At 41.8% G+C, this 13,958-nt stretch overlaps 2 protein-coding genes across 3 annotated transcripts in view; one reads left to right on the forward strand and one right to left on the reverse strand.

Moving 5' to 3' along the window:
* Positions 1 to 13,958, forward strand: part of Dmxl2 (Dmx like 2) — a 167,329-nt gene that overhangs the window by 85,377 nt on the left and 67,994 nt on the right. For both annotated transcript variants that reach the window (XM_004638996.2, XM_004638997.2), the window contains exons 10-13: positions 978 to 1,217; positions 1,728 to 1,999; positions 2,907 to 3,609; positions 3,921 to 4,042. In XM_004638996.2, the coding sequence (XP_004639053.1) occupies positions 978 to 1,217; positions 1,728 to 1,999; positions 2,907 to 3,609; positions 3,921 to 4,042 (1,337 nt within the window). The remainder of the gene's footprint in view (positions 1 to 977; positions 1,218 to 1,727; positions 2,000 to 2,906; positions 3,610 to 3,920; positions 4,043 to 13,958) is intronic.
* Positions 7 to 799, reverse strand: LOC101568065 (Golgi apparatus membrane protein TVP23 homolog B). Its single transcript, XM_004638995.2, has one exon. The coding sequence runs from the start codon at positions 797 to 799 to the stop codon at positions 185 to 187; it is 615 nt and encodes a 204-aa protein (XP_004639052.1). The 3' UTR covers positions 7 to 184.

Consider the following 13,958-nt stretch of genomic DNA (forward strand, 5'->3'; position numbering starts at 1 on the left):
CCAGAAAATAGAAAAAAACTAAAAACAATATGAAACCTGTTTCATATTTTTTAAATAAAGTTTTTAAGTAGAAAACAAACCCAACATGCCTCTTTGCAAAACAGATGGATCTCTAAACAGTTCAGAATCAAGAATCTCTTCAATTGTTCCCCAAGGTAATAGAACACGTAAGTTTTCTCTCTACTCAGGAAGTCTGGTCATCTCCAGTATTTTGTCTTAAAAACTGCTTTCCGAGATACGAGGTAGCCATGCTGGTTAAATTCTTCCTGCTGCCCACCTTACATCTGATGTAACCATAGAGGTTGGCACCTTGCAGCACCACACCCATGATAACCACCGCCAACCACTTTACTTTGAAGGAGAAGAGAGCACTGAAGGCAAATATCACCCACAGGACTGGACAGGCAATAAGTCCTAACCAAAATATTCTTGATTCAGCCTCTGAAACACTTTTACTTTCTTGAGAAGTTGCCTTCCTGGACTCAGATACCCAGTGGCTCTTTCCATCCTCATCAATATGATTCCACCAACGCAGACCAACCATTAGTCTACCTGTGACATTCTTCACTGCCCAAAAGTCACATGATAACAACAAGATAATGGTGACCATACAGGCAATAAAGCTGCTGCTGAGCAATTCACATAGAAGATAGACTATAATCGCACTCACTCGAAAGAACAAATGGAAAAATGATGCCACTGGATGTCTGATTTTGGATCTTTTAGGTCTACTAGCTGTCTCTTCTTCTGCATCAAACAGTGAAACATCTTCAGCGTCATCATTACTGTCCTGCTGCATCCCCTCAAGTTTATATTTACCATTTAACTAGTTAAAGATGTGACAAATCTGGCCACAACCCTGTTGGCTTGCTGGTTGGCACCTTTTCGGTGTATATATGGAACTAGTCCTTACTGGCATCTGTCGTAGTTTTAAGGAAATTGAAGAATCGTATTGAAATCTCCTTTTGTTTCCACAGATATCCCAACTGCCCTGGCTGGCACTGCATTCAACGTTGATGATGGAAATGGGGGGTTTGTAGTTCATTGGTTAAACAACAAGGAATTCCATTTTACATCTTCAACTGAAATATTCATGCATCAATTAAGAAAACTGTCTGAGAAACATTTAGATCATGAAAGTGATGATGTAGATAGAGAAGATGAGGAGCGTTCACAGGAGGAAAGGGAGAGGGGCTTGCACATGAAGCTAGACCATGGTTAGTACCTGTGCTGAGTTTTCTTTTTCCGAAGCCCCCAAGTTTCCATAGTGTTTCTTGTACTTTGGCACCCTCATCCTCCTGTCATTTTTCCATCATCCCATAGCGATTTACTGAGTGTCTGCCATGGGCCAGGCACTGTGCCAGGTCCTGCACACATCACTGGATCTTGTGTGTGTGTGTGTGTGTGTGTGCACGCGCACATGTGTGTGTTTTGTGGTTCTAAGGATTGAACCTAGGCTTTATGTAATGCATTACTGTGGAAGCCATGTCATTTTTGGGATAACAGGATTTGCTAATCATAACAATAATACAAGTGAAGTCTTAATTTGTTTAAGAGTAATAAGTGAGGTAATTTTCAATTCAAATAAGAAAATAGATTTCCTAAGCACAAATCAGAAAAGGAATTTATAGTATCTGAAGATAGTATGCTGTTTATAATCCAATATGTAAATTAATTGTTGTAGTATTATTTAAGGTATATTCTGATAAATGTCTTTTCTGATTCAGAATTATCCCTGGATAGAGAATCGGAGGGAGGTACAGGCTCATCGGAGCATGAAGATGGAGAGCGTGAAGGCAGCCCAAGGGCCTGCTCCCGGGCCAGCCTCCCGGTGCCACTGCCCACAGTCTTGCTGGACCGCAAGATCGAGATGCTGTTAACAGAGTGGAATAAGAACCCCGACATGCTCTTTACAGTACACCCCGTAGATGGTACCTTTCTAGTGTGGCACGTAAAGTATTTGGATGAATATAATCCTGGGATATTTAGACAAGTCCAGGTATATCTCTAGATGAAGTAGTTATTTAATTTCTTTAAGAAAGTTGATGCTATGTGAACTTAGGTTTTTAGCAGTACTAAAAAATTTTGTCTTTGATAAATAACTGAGAAAACAGTACTCTTGCTTCCCAAGATCGGTGACCACACATTTTGCAAACTTTGTTCAAAGAAAGTAAATTTTGGATTTTTGGGTACTATTTGGGAAAAAAAAAGTATGCACGCTAATTTTACAGGAATTCATGATTTTTTTTTTTTTTTTTTTTTGGTGTGGGGCAGAACCAGGGATTGAACTCAGGCTCTTGTGCTTGCCAGGGAAGTGCTTATTCTACTGAGCCATCTCCCAGTCCCCAAATAAGAATCTTTCTTTCTTTCTTTCTTTCTTTCTTTCTTTCTTTCTTTCTTTCTTTCTTTCTTTCTTTCTTTCTTTTTTTTTTTTTCTGGTGGAACCGGGGATTGAACTCAGGCCCCTGCACTTGCCAGGGAAGCACTTATTCTACTGAGTCATCTCCCCGGCCCCTCATGATGTTTTTAATAAAATTAAAGTATACTCCAAATAATGACTCAAGATAAGCCTCTCCATCCCTCCTGTTGGTTTCCCTAGCTATATTAAGTTGTGTTAAGCTGTTATGGTTCTCAGCTTATTCCAATTTAAACCTATGATTATGTTCTTTTTTAGGTAAGGTAAGGCATTTGAAACTTTTGTGTTCATCTTAGGCCGTAAATATCAAAATACTACCTAAATTGAAGAAAGACATTGCAACCATAAAGAGGTTGAAAGTAAAACCTGAAGATGAAATTTCTTGCTAGGAAGCTGAGATTTGGCACTTTGGAAAAGAAAGTGTCTTGAGAAGATGATTGTTGAGAGAGGCCAGATTCCTCACACTGAATCATGTATTTGTGTTTTTCAGGTTTCTTTTTCTTCTCGAATTCCTGTCGCATTTCCCTCAGGTGACGCGAACTCCCTGAGTAAAAATATCATGATGTATGCCTGTGTAAGCGCCACGAAAAACTCGCACCGCAGCCTGTCCCACCAGGAGCTATGGTCAGTGGGCAGTGTCAGTCCCTGCAGATCTCAGCCACCCTCCAGGTCGCACAGCGCGAGTATGAACATTCTTGACCCCACAGTGATGATGGTCTCTAAGCACATCGATGGCTCTCTCAACCAGTGGGCGGTCACTTTTGCTGACAAGTCTGCCTTTACCACTGTCTTAACTGTTTCCCACAAGTTCCGATACTGCGGTCACCGCTTTCACCTGAACGACCTGGCATGCCATTCAGTTTTGCCACTGTTGTTGACATCCTCCCATCATAATGCTTTGTTGACTCCTGATTCCGACTGCCAGTGGGACTCAGACAGTAAATTAAGTAGGCTAGTGGATCCCATAAGACATACAAAAGGTTTGTCAAAACAGCCTCTCAGGAATGCAGCCACTCGTACATTTCATGACCCAAATGCAATTTATAGTGAGCTGATTCTGTGGCGTGTGGACCCGATAGGACCATTGTCCTATACTGGTGGAGTGTCAGAACTGGCCCGGATCAACTCCCTGCACACCTCGGCCTTCTCCAATGTGGCTTGGCTTCCAACCCTGATTCCCAGTTACTGTCTTGGTAAGTATTCACTTAAATTGTGAAATTAATAAAGCCTCTAAACAGTTATGAAATGGTTCACACTATTAAGGTACTTTTTAATAGTATTCAAAATGTAGGTGCCAGAATTACTTTAAGAATTTTTAAATTTGCTTGTAATCTTTCTCTTCATCTATTTTTCTGTTGAATTTTTGCTTATTTTGTCAGTTGATTTTTAATTATGATTTTAACCCATAATTATGCCTAAAAAAGTGTAAATATTTGTTTCTCATGTCAGCCTGTGATAAAAGTAAACTGTGTTATCGTCCAAAGCCTCTGTGTTCCTTTCTCAGGCACGTACTGCAATTCTGCAAGTGCTTGCTTTGTTGCTTCTGATGGCAAAAATCTGCGACTCTATCAAGCTGTGGTGGATGCAAGGAAGTTACTGGATGAACTATCGGACCCAGAATCCTCAGTAAGTGTTGCTGATCGTTATTAAGACATTCAGGCTGGTGGGGAATCTCTTCATTTTGTCTAGGACAGTGGTGGCGAGCCTGTGGCACTCATGTTGCTTTTTTTTTTTTTATGACAAAAGATGCTAGTGCATGGGTTTTTCCAAATGAAAATCTCAGTGTTCAGGTTTCGTTGCAGTGTTGGCACTTCGTGGTAAGTAAGCGGATTTTCAGTTGCATTTTGAGCACTGATCTCTAAAAGGTTTACTGTCACTGCTCTAGGACCTTCATCTGTTAGGAATTGTGCATATATTTTTGGCTCTGTATGATACCCATTTAACAAAAATACTGTACATGTTCTATGGCACAAGAAAAGAAATTTTGATGCATGGCTATAATCCAGCACTAGGGAGGCTGAAGCCAGAGAATTGTGCATCTGAGGCCAGCCTGCATTACAGAGAGACCCTGTCTCAAACAAACAAACAAAAATTTTATTCTACAAACAGCATGGCAATACATTTAACGTATAAAGAAAGGTTGGGGAGATAACTCTACATTCCAAGCACCTGCCTGGCAAACGCAAAGACCTTGGTTTATGCCCAGGTACCCCGGACTTGCCATGCTGGCCACTGAAGCAGGGTGTGGTGGTGCATGCATGTAATCCCAGTGCTGGAGAGGCTGAGATAGGAGGATCATTACAAGTGTGAGCTGCATAGTGAGACCCTGTACCAAATAAATACATAAATAAATATTTAAAAACATGTAAAGAAACAAAGATGCTATCTTTTTTCTGAAGTGTTACTAATTGTTGACATTTTTCATTGTTTGCTTTGGTTCTTTTAATCTTGCTTTGTACAAAAGAGATTTTTAAAGCATCTTTATCAAGTTGTATTAGGTTGTAAAAACCTGAAGTTTTCAAAGCTCAACTTGCCTTTTAAAACATCCTGGGGTTATAGCATGTTATCAGGGGGTGGAAGTATCTTATTCTGATAGTTTTGTAGCTGAACTGGAAGTCATTGTTTTAGCTAATATGTAGATTTAAACAGTGAATTTCCCATTTATTTATGAAAAGTTTCTTTACAATGCAAGCATCCTGATAGAAGTGTTTCCAGGATTGAACACCAAACACTTCACTGAGTGTGCGCACCTAGATGTGGAGAGCATTCGGGATAGACATTTTCTGACCCAGAAGGTGCCAAGAAGGCTTTGCAACAACTTAGTGGATTTGAACAACTAAAAGGAAGACCAATGAAAGTTAATAATGTTACTGAATGTACAGGAACTTTAGTGCTAGTTTGTTTTTGACAGTGATGAACTGGAAAGGACTGGAATTGATTTGGGAACAATTGGTTGCCTCCTAGTAATGTCTAGACCTGCCGGAGGCACTGGCTTGCAGGGTCCACCAGCTGCACAGCAAGCTTTATAAATGAGTGGATTTTTCACATTTGATGCTGTGGCAGGTTTGCAAACATGACTTTCCCAACAGACTGAACCTGAAGCTTCAGCTGCAGCTGCCTCTGCAGCCCCTTCCAACACCGTGCTTCCAACTTTCTAACATATTTAGTTCTCAGACAGAAGAAGCTGGATGGGATACCGAGATTAAGGATGATAAAAGTGAACGTGATAAGCATGGAGGAGTTAACGCATTTAGGCTGCTAAGAATTCTGCTCAGGGCCATGTGCCTGGGAAATGCCCATCAGTTGCTGCACTGCCGCTGCTGCGGTGCATTGTGTGGTGCGTGGCTTGCTGAGAGAATAATAGCCGCGGTGTGTGCGCCCCTTCCCACCTGCCAGAACCTGATTCCTGGGTCTACGACACCAGTGCTGCTTCCAAGGAGATGTTGAAGCAAGATATACTCCCTTATGTACATAGTTCCCCCCCCCAAGAGTCCATCTTTATTTAGATTAAAAAAAAAGAGACAACTATGTATTTTTATTTATATGCAATTCCTGTAACCTTGAAAAAAAAAATGTCTGCTGTGGAAATAAAGCAAGCCCTGGGCTGGTGAGATGGCTCAGTGGTCTAAAGCACCTACTTAGAACAAGCTCAGCAAAGCACAAGGACCACGGTTCAATCCCCCAGCACCACATGCCAGCCAGCCCCGCCCCCTGGTGGGCTGAGCTGGCCACACACACACACACACACACACACACACACACACACACAAATAAATAAATAAAAAATAAAAAAAAAAAAAAAAAAAAGCCCATGTCAGATATGGTGACCCACACTAGTGATCCCAGCACTTTCAGAGGCTGAAGCAGGAAGATTGAGAGTTCTAGCCCAGCCTGGGTACCTTAGTGACTTAGGAAGACCCCATGTCCCACTGTAAAAAAAAATAAAATAAAAAGAGCTGGGGATGTGGCTCTATGTGAAGACCTTGGGTTCAGTCCCTACTACCACAAAACAACTCCCAAGCCTGCCTATGCCTAGTCAGATTATTCGCTTCTAAATTATAAACATTTCGAGTATCATCCTTTTGGCACTTACACGTCACTCCATGATGCCTTTTCTTCCTTAAGCTGTTAAAAATAAACAGCTTTAATTTTTTAATTAAAACATTTTTAAAAGAGCTTGTTTCAGCAGTTTTCATGATACAGTTTATGATACATATTTTGCTGAAATTAAGTACAGCATATCAAACGTACTTTGTTAAAAAAGGACATGTATATGATTTTTTTTTTTTTAATATGTTTGAGATGGGGTCTCCCTGTGTAGTTCAGGTTAGCCTTGAACTCACTTTGTAGCCCAGGCTGGCCTCAAACTCACAATGATCCTCTTGCCTCAGCCTCCCGATTGCTGGGATTACAGGTGTGCACCACCACACCTGGCTTCTGATGTATGTACTAGGTAGTAGCTTTAATGGAGGATGTGGTGGGCTCAGTGGCAGAATACTTGGCTGGCACAAGTGTAGTCCTGGGTTCTGTCCAGCTCTGCAGGAAAAAAGGGTTTAGTGTATAAGTATAAGCCTTGCTGTTGCCCAGTGCTTGGCACATTGTGCTGGACAGGCATTAAGCTCTTTGACCCCTGTAGAAATACTTCGTTTTCCTTTTGGTAAATTGGAACCCTGTGATTTGGGCAGGGGGCCTGGTCTTTTATGGTTCTACCTGGTATTCACTTGGAGTTTATTAACTGTACTCTTTGTGTTTAGTATATCACATATGTTATTAACTTCTCATAGTTTACCTTTAAATAATAAAACATTGCTATAGCTGTCCTGTAACAGCTTACAGCACTATCCTCCTGTCACCCCTCCTTCTTGTGCAGTGTAGAGCACCGAAGTCCTGCAATGTTGTGTCAGGTGTATATCCAGATACTTGATTTCCACTCGTCATCATAAATAGTATTATATTCATGCTAGAATATAGGAAAGCAGGAGATTTTAGTGTTTACCTCATGGCTTATAACTGTGCTTAAATCACATATTATTTGGTAGAGATTTTTTAATAGTCTTCCTTGGATTTTCTGTATAAATTTTATCATCAAAAATGAAAAGTTTTTTTTCCTAATCTGTGTGTGTGTGTGTGTGTGTGTGTGTGTGTGTGTGTGTGTTTATGTTGGGTGCTGGTGCTTGAATGCAGGACCATACACATGCTGGACAAGCACTCTACACCGACTCCTGCTCTAACTGCATAGGCCTTGCTTTGTTTTCATTTTTAGAATGAAAGCTTTTGTCTCTTATTTCCATTTTTGCCCTTATCATTATTATCTTTTAAAATTTAGGACAGTGTGTACAGTGTCTCACTGGGTAAATTGGACTTTTAGTGATTCTATTCTCAGCCTCGTAAGTGCTGGGATTACAGGTGCATGCCACCATGCCCAGTCTCAGTTGCCTTCTCAGCGTGCTCTGGGACGGAGTCAGCATGGCACACCAGGGGTCGAACTCCGGCTGCTGTGCTTTGCCTAAGCAGGTGCTTTCGTCCTCTGAGCTGTCTGGCCAGCCCCCCATGCCCTTATTATTATTTCCTTTATTCTACTTGCTTTGGGGTTTTTCTTTTTAAAACTTTTATTTTCTAATGTATTCAAACAATATTGTATAAATTTCTCTCTCAGTACTTCTTTAACATATTTATATGCAGAATTTCCATTTTCATTCAGTTCAACTCTATTTTAATTTCTGTTTATGAATTGGAATTTGTCCCCTGGACTGTTTAGAAGTATGTTACTTAGATTCCAAATGTTTGGACATTTTCCTGTATTCTGATCTCTAGTTTTAGTCCTGTAATAAGGGAACACTAGATGATTAATGTTTCTACATTGGTTGGGTTTATTCTATGCCTGTACATAAACTGTCTTAGTATAAGTTCCATGATCGCTTGGAAGGAATATGTATTTTATTTATTTTTTTTTTTTGAGTCCAGTGTCCTGTAAATGTAAATTAGATCCTGTTTTGATTGATGGTGTTGAATTCTTGTGTATCTATTAATTTCCTAATTATTCCTTTTTTTTTTTTTTTGTGGAACCCGGGATTGAACTCAGGCCCTTGAGCTTGCCAGGGAAGCGCTTATTCTACTGAGCCATCTCCCTGGCCCCTTCCTAATTATTCTATCAAATATCTAGAACATTATTGAGTCTCCAGCTGTAATTGTAAATTTCTCTATTTTTTTTCCTTTTTTAGTTCTGAGGTTTTGCCTAACAATTTGCAGCTGTTTTGTGCACACATAGTGAGTAATCAAGGTGTCATTGAGACTTCTGTCTGAAGTGCTAGAGGAGGCTGTGGCCTTTGTCTTACATGCGCTTTTCCCTTTGAGTGTCTTCTTGGGACCTCTTCTCTTCTTAGGAGGACACCACTCATTAGATTTGGCCCTCACTCTAATTTAGCGTGATTTTATCTTTAATTGTGTTTGTGATAGATAACCTTATTATAAGGTTACATGCTGAGCTTCTGGATAGATACACTGTTCTTGCTAGTAGCATGGACCCACTGCAGTCAGCAAACTTTCCTCACCAGTTATAAGTGTGGCTGCAGACAGGAACCTCTAAGGTGTCCTGATCCTCCAGGCTGTCTTGAGCCATGATGTTCAGAGCTGTGAGGCTTAAAATGCAAGGTACAGGGAGAGCCTCACACTTACTTTCAGTCTTAGATTGCATGTGTCATGATGTTTTTTTTATCCAGTTCCTATTATTTTTGCTCATTCTTTGCTTGTCTTGTAAGTTATAGCAGCAGTTCTCCTAGTTACTTCCTGTATTCATTGTGAGTCAGTGTAACAAGATCTGTCACGTGCTTTTCCATTTCTCAAATTAGATTTGTAGTGGGCTGGCGTTGTGACCTGGTAGTCGAGCACGTGCCTGGCATGCAGAGGCCTATTAAAAAAATTAGGTTTTTTTGTTAATCTGGAGAAAGGGCCAGCTTTTCTTTTCTTTTTTTTTCCCCCCATAGAAGACACAGAAGAAATTTTAATTTTATTCTTTGGTAGGGAGGTAGATGTAGGGATCACTGAAGGTTTTGGGGTAAGGAAATAAAGCAAGTAAATTGCAGGCTGGAGTATAATTGGTATGTTTTGGAAACATGGAGATCAAAAGGAATCTGCAAGGCAGATAGTTGTGGGCGCAGCCCTAGGGGTGGGGGTTGGTAGGTGCTGAGGCAGAAGAGAGTGTGCGTGCAGAGGCGGGCGGGCTTCCAGTGTGATGGTAGCTCTGTGCTGGCTCAATTTGGAACACCTTGAATACAAGGTGACTGTGACCCTAAACCCTGAGTGTGGCTTTGATAACTGTTTACAGGCAACTGGAAATAAATTTCTATGCTTTCACATGAGGTACTAGTACATGTTTGGGATTCACTAAAACAAAAGGAGTACTGGCAGTTGTTAGACCTGAACAGGTGTCGACAATAATGAGTCAAAGGTGACCTCAGTCATTCACATTATTGTAATTCTGTAATTCATTTACACATTGTATAAATTGATCAGTAGTGCAAAAGCAGTCCTGGACAACAGGAGCAAAGCGGGAGGCATCATTGTCCCAGACTTCAAGTTATACTGCAAGGCTCTAGTGATAAAACTAGCATGGTTGGATGCAGAAACAGACATAAAGGTCAGTGAAACAGGAGAGAGGATACAGAGACAGCGCTAGGCACATGAAACTATCTGCTCTTTGACAAAGGGTCAAAAAAACCATAGTCTGGAGGAAAGATAGTCTCTTTAATAAATGGTGCTGGGAAAACTGGCTGTCCTCATGCAGAGCTTGAATCTAGATCCATATAGCTCCCCAAGTAGTAAATTAAAATCAAAATGCATCAAAGGTCTAAATGTTAGAGCCGAAACACTTACCCTCCTGGAACACTTAGCCCCATTTTGTGAAAACTCTTGAAGACACAGTCATAGGCAGGGACTTTCTAAATAGAACCCAGTGTCACAAGAAATAATACGAAGAACCAGCAAATGGGATCATGGAAGATTAAAAGAAAAACTGCATAGCAAAGGAAACAGCAGAATGAAGAGATAAGGTATAAAATGGGAAACATAATTGCCAGCTATTTCTTGGACAGAGGACTAATATCTAGAATATGTATAGAACTAAAAAATTTTAAAAATCCAATCAAAACATGGACAACTGGAATGAAAAGGCACTTTTCAAAAGAAGCAGTACAATTGGCCGATAAATACCATAAATGTTTAACATCACTGACCATTAAAGAATTTCAAATTAAAACAACATTGAGATGCCATTTCAGTCTAGGAAGAACAGACATCATTAAGAAATCAAAGAATAAGAACTGAAAGTGAGGCTTCAGAGAAAAAGGAGCCCTTCTGCACTGTTGGTGGAACTGTGAACTAGCACAAACACTGTAGAAATCATTGTGGAAGTTCCTCAAAAAAGAAAAAGGTTCCATTTTCCCCAGACATCATATTACAGTGACACGTGCACACACAGGCACGATTCCTAACAGCTAAATCTCAGACTCAGTGTCTATCAGCGGATGAATGAACGAAGAAGGCATATTTACACACATGGGCATGCTACTGTGACATGGGAAGGAGAAATTCAAATCATTTATAGAAAAATGTTGCCCCTGGAGATCACAATGTTTAGTAAAATGAATCAGACACACAAACTTAGATATAGCATAGTTTTATTTTTATGAGAAACCCACATGATAAAGAGCAAAATAAAAGATAGTTCGTAGGAAATAGGGAGATGGATAAAGGGGATCAAGAGAGGGGGGCAGGGGGAGCGAGGGAAGGGGTGAGAAAGAAGTGTGAGGGCTCATGTCCATGTGCCAGCTCCCCCAAGGCTGTAATCATTTATACTGCGTTATGTATAGTAAAAATAAAAAACTGAAAAAAATTGAAACAGGTAACTACAGGTATAACTAGGATACACTGTGTCTTGTGTTATATCACGAGGCACAATGTATCCTAGTTATACCTGTAGTTACTCTGAAGTAAATAGAGCCCTCCGTGACCAGTGACACAGAACATAGGCCAAAGGAACAATGAGATAAGACCTTAAACCCCTGTATTTATACTTATTAAAATTTGCCATAAAGAACAGTGTTTAAAACACAAAAAGAAATACAAATTTTTATCCCAATCACAAGAGGCTATACAAATTACTTTTGTGTCCTGTGATCATTGAAATGTCATTTTTGAGGCATAGTGACATTAAAAATGCCATTTCTGTGCTAACGGAAAAATGCGCAGAGGTGGCAGAATGCACAGACTGCTGTGGACCCGCCTGGGCAGAGGCCAGCTTGCGGTGCAGCAGGGAGCCAAGCTGTGTGGGAGCAGCCCAGAGAGGCCACCTTAGGTGACTGGTCACCTGGTGCTGTGTGGGTTCCAGGCCGTGTGTGTGGCGATGTTCCGACCACACTGAAATCCACTGGTGACGCGGTCCTCAGGAAGGCTTCTTGTTTCTTAAGTGGCACACAGCTGTAGTTCATCGCAGCACAGCATAGGATGTGGATAGCTGTTGGGTGTAACTGACCCTGGGTGGGAAGGTCAAGGCCAGATGGTGAAAGAAGTGTATATTTCTTTATGGTTCCGCTGTGCTTTCTTATTACATTCTGTTTCCAGCACAGGGTCCCAGTGATACTTCCAAAATGTCATTCAAGGCAGTCCACTCCTCTTGGGCAGGCCCTCACGGTGACCCCAAGGCCTCTTACCCCACCTCAGTGTTCCTTGCGCGTATTCCTTGGTACTGTATTTGTACTGTTTACCACTTGCTTTTGCTGGCTCCGGCCATGCAGCCCCCAGGCTGGTGCTGGCTGCATCCCATACTCTGTTGGCTGGTTTTTATCCTCAGTGTGGCTCTGTGTGCTGCCCTGTGACAGCCACGACTATGTCCACTTTTATGGTCATTAGGAAGCGTGCCTGACCCCAGTGAGCTCCCCAATACTTCCCAGCAACCACCGACCGCACAGGTAGCTTCTTTGTGTGCTGATTGTCTTTTATTTGTTTGAGTGTGAGGTAAGGGTGATAATATGGGGTCCTCAGTGATACCTTGTAAGCTTTCAGTAAATACTTGGGTCAGTGAATACATTAGCAAATATTACGCCGAAGAGTTAATTAACTACTGACAGAGGTGGGAAGCTGTTACAGATCCTGAAGTCAGTGAAGAGGTCTTATGGCTTTTCCCCACCCTTTTCCTTTTTTCTGTGAAATCTTCACTCTTGAACTGGTATCTAATTATGTTTATTTGTATATTTTTAATTACTGCAAATTTATTGGTTTTTTGTCTTTCCTTTGGCTAATTATATTGCTTTTCCTGCAACAGTCATGGGGCTGGAACCCAAGGCTTCACACATGATAGGCAAATAATCTAGTGAGCTTTAGCCCCAGCCTTGGTTCCTTCCTGAGTGACTGATTCACATTGTACTCTAAGAAGTGGAGTGTTAAACTGCACGAAGCCCTGGCTTATGTGTAATATGAGGGGAGGCAGTGCAAGGCCCAAGGTCCTTCTTTGTTTGGCGAGGAGTTAACTAACATCTTGCTGAGGAGGCCTGTGCTCAGGGAGAGGCTGTCAGCAGTACCTTGTGGCTTGGCCAGCGTCTGGGTGTTGAACAATTTCCATACCCAGGAAAGGTTAGCTAAAGAGGTTTATGAGAGGGCTTGTGTAGAGATGACCATCCAGGGCCCAGAAGGAAGAGCAGAACACTCGGGTGTGGCAGAGGATGGAACCATCACCACCCATGTTGGGCAGAATGGCATGCCACTGAGAGTGTCCATAGGCCAGTCCTGGGAGCACGCAAACACCTTACTTCACATGGCAGGAGAGGCCTTGCTGGCGCAAACACATTAAGGAACCTGCCCCATGGAGGTCTTCCCGGATTATGTGGTATAAGTTCCTGCAAGTAGAGAATGGCTGGATGGGGTCTGAGGGGAGTGATGTGTTGATCAGAGGAATAGTGTTGTTGGCTGAATTTGCCTACATGACAGAAGTCTCTGGCCATCTGAGGTGACATCTGGCCACCTGAGGTGTCCTCTGGAATTCTCCTGGTAGAATCTGGAGCAGCCCAGCACTCCAGTGGAGGCCCTGTTTGCCCCCAGAGCTGCCTTTCGCTGCCTGGATCTTGGTGCTGTCTTGGAGGTAGGGAAGGTGGAGACAAGATGCCAAGGAGGGCTTCTCTTCAGAGGTGGCACTTTCTGGTGAAGTTTGGTTTTCATGTAGGAGAAGGCTATGTGAAAGTTGGGAAGTGCTCCTAGAATGAGGAAGTGAACATGCTCAGGAGGGCGTGTCATTTGGATGACCTCAGAAGACTCATTTCACACTGACAAGGAGACATGAAAAGTTAACTGAAGGTCCCATATTGAACTCGAGTTGGAAGAGGCGAGTCCGGTCTCAAAATGGAGGGCCATGATCCAAAGGAGCCAGAGCAATTGAGGAAGCTGTTTATTGGTGGTCTGAGTTTTGAAACTACCGATGATAGTTTAAGAGAACATTTTGAAAAATGGGGCACACTCACAGATTGTGTGGTAATGAGAGATCCTCAAACAAAAC

The sequence above is a fragment of the Octodon degus genome, unplaced genomic scaffold, assembly GCF_000260255.1.
Source record: "Octodon degus isolate 3935 unplaced genomic scaffold, OctDeg1.0 scaffold00105, whole genome shotgun sequence".
Classification (NCBI taxonomy): domain Eukaryota; kingdom Metazoa; phylum Chordata; class Mammalia; order Rodentia; family Octodontidae; genus Octodon; species Octodon degus.

What these genes read in the sequence shown, in the direction of transcription:
- LOC101568065 (XM_004638995.2), bottom strand. Translation starts at nt 799, where the DNA reads ATGCAGCAGGACAGTAATGATGACGCTGAAGATGTTTCACTGTTTGAT.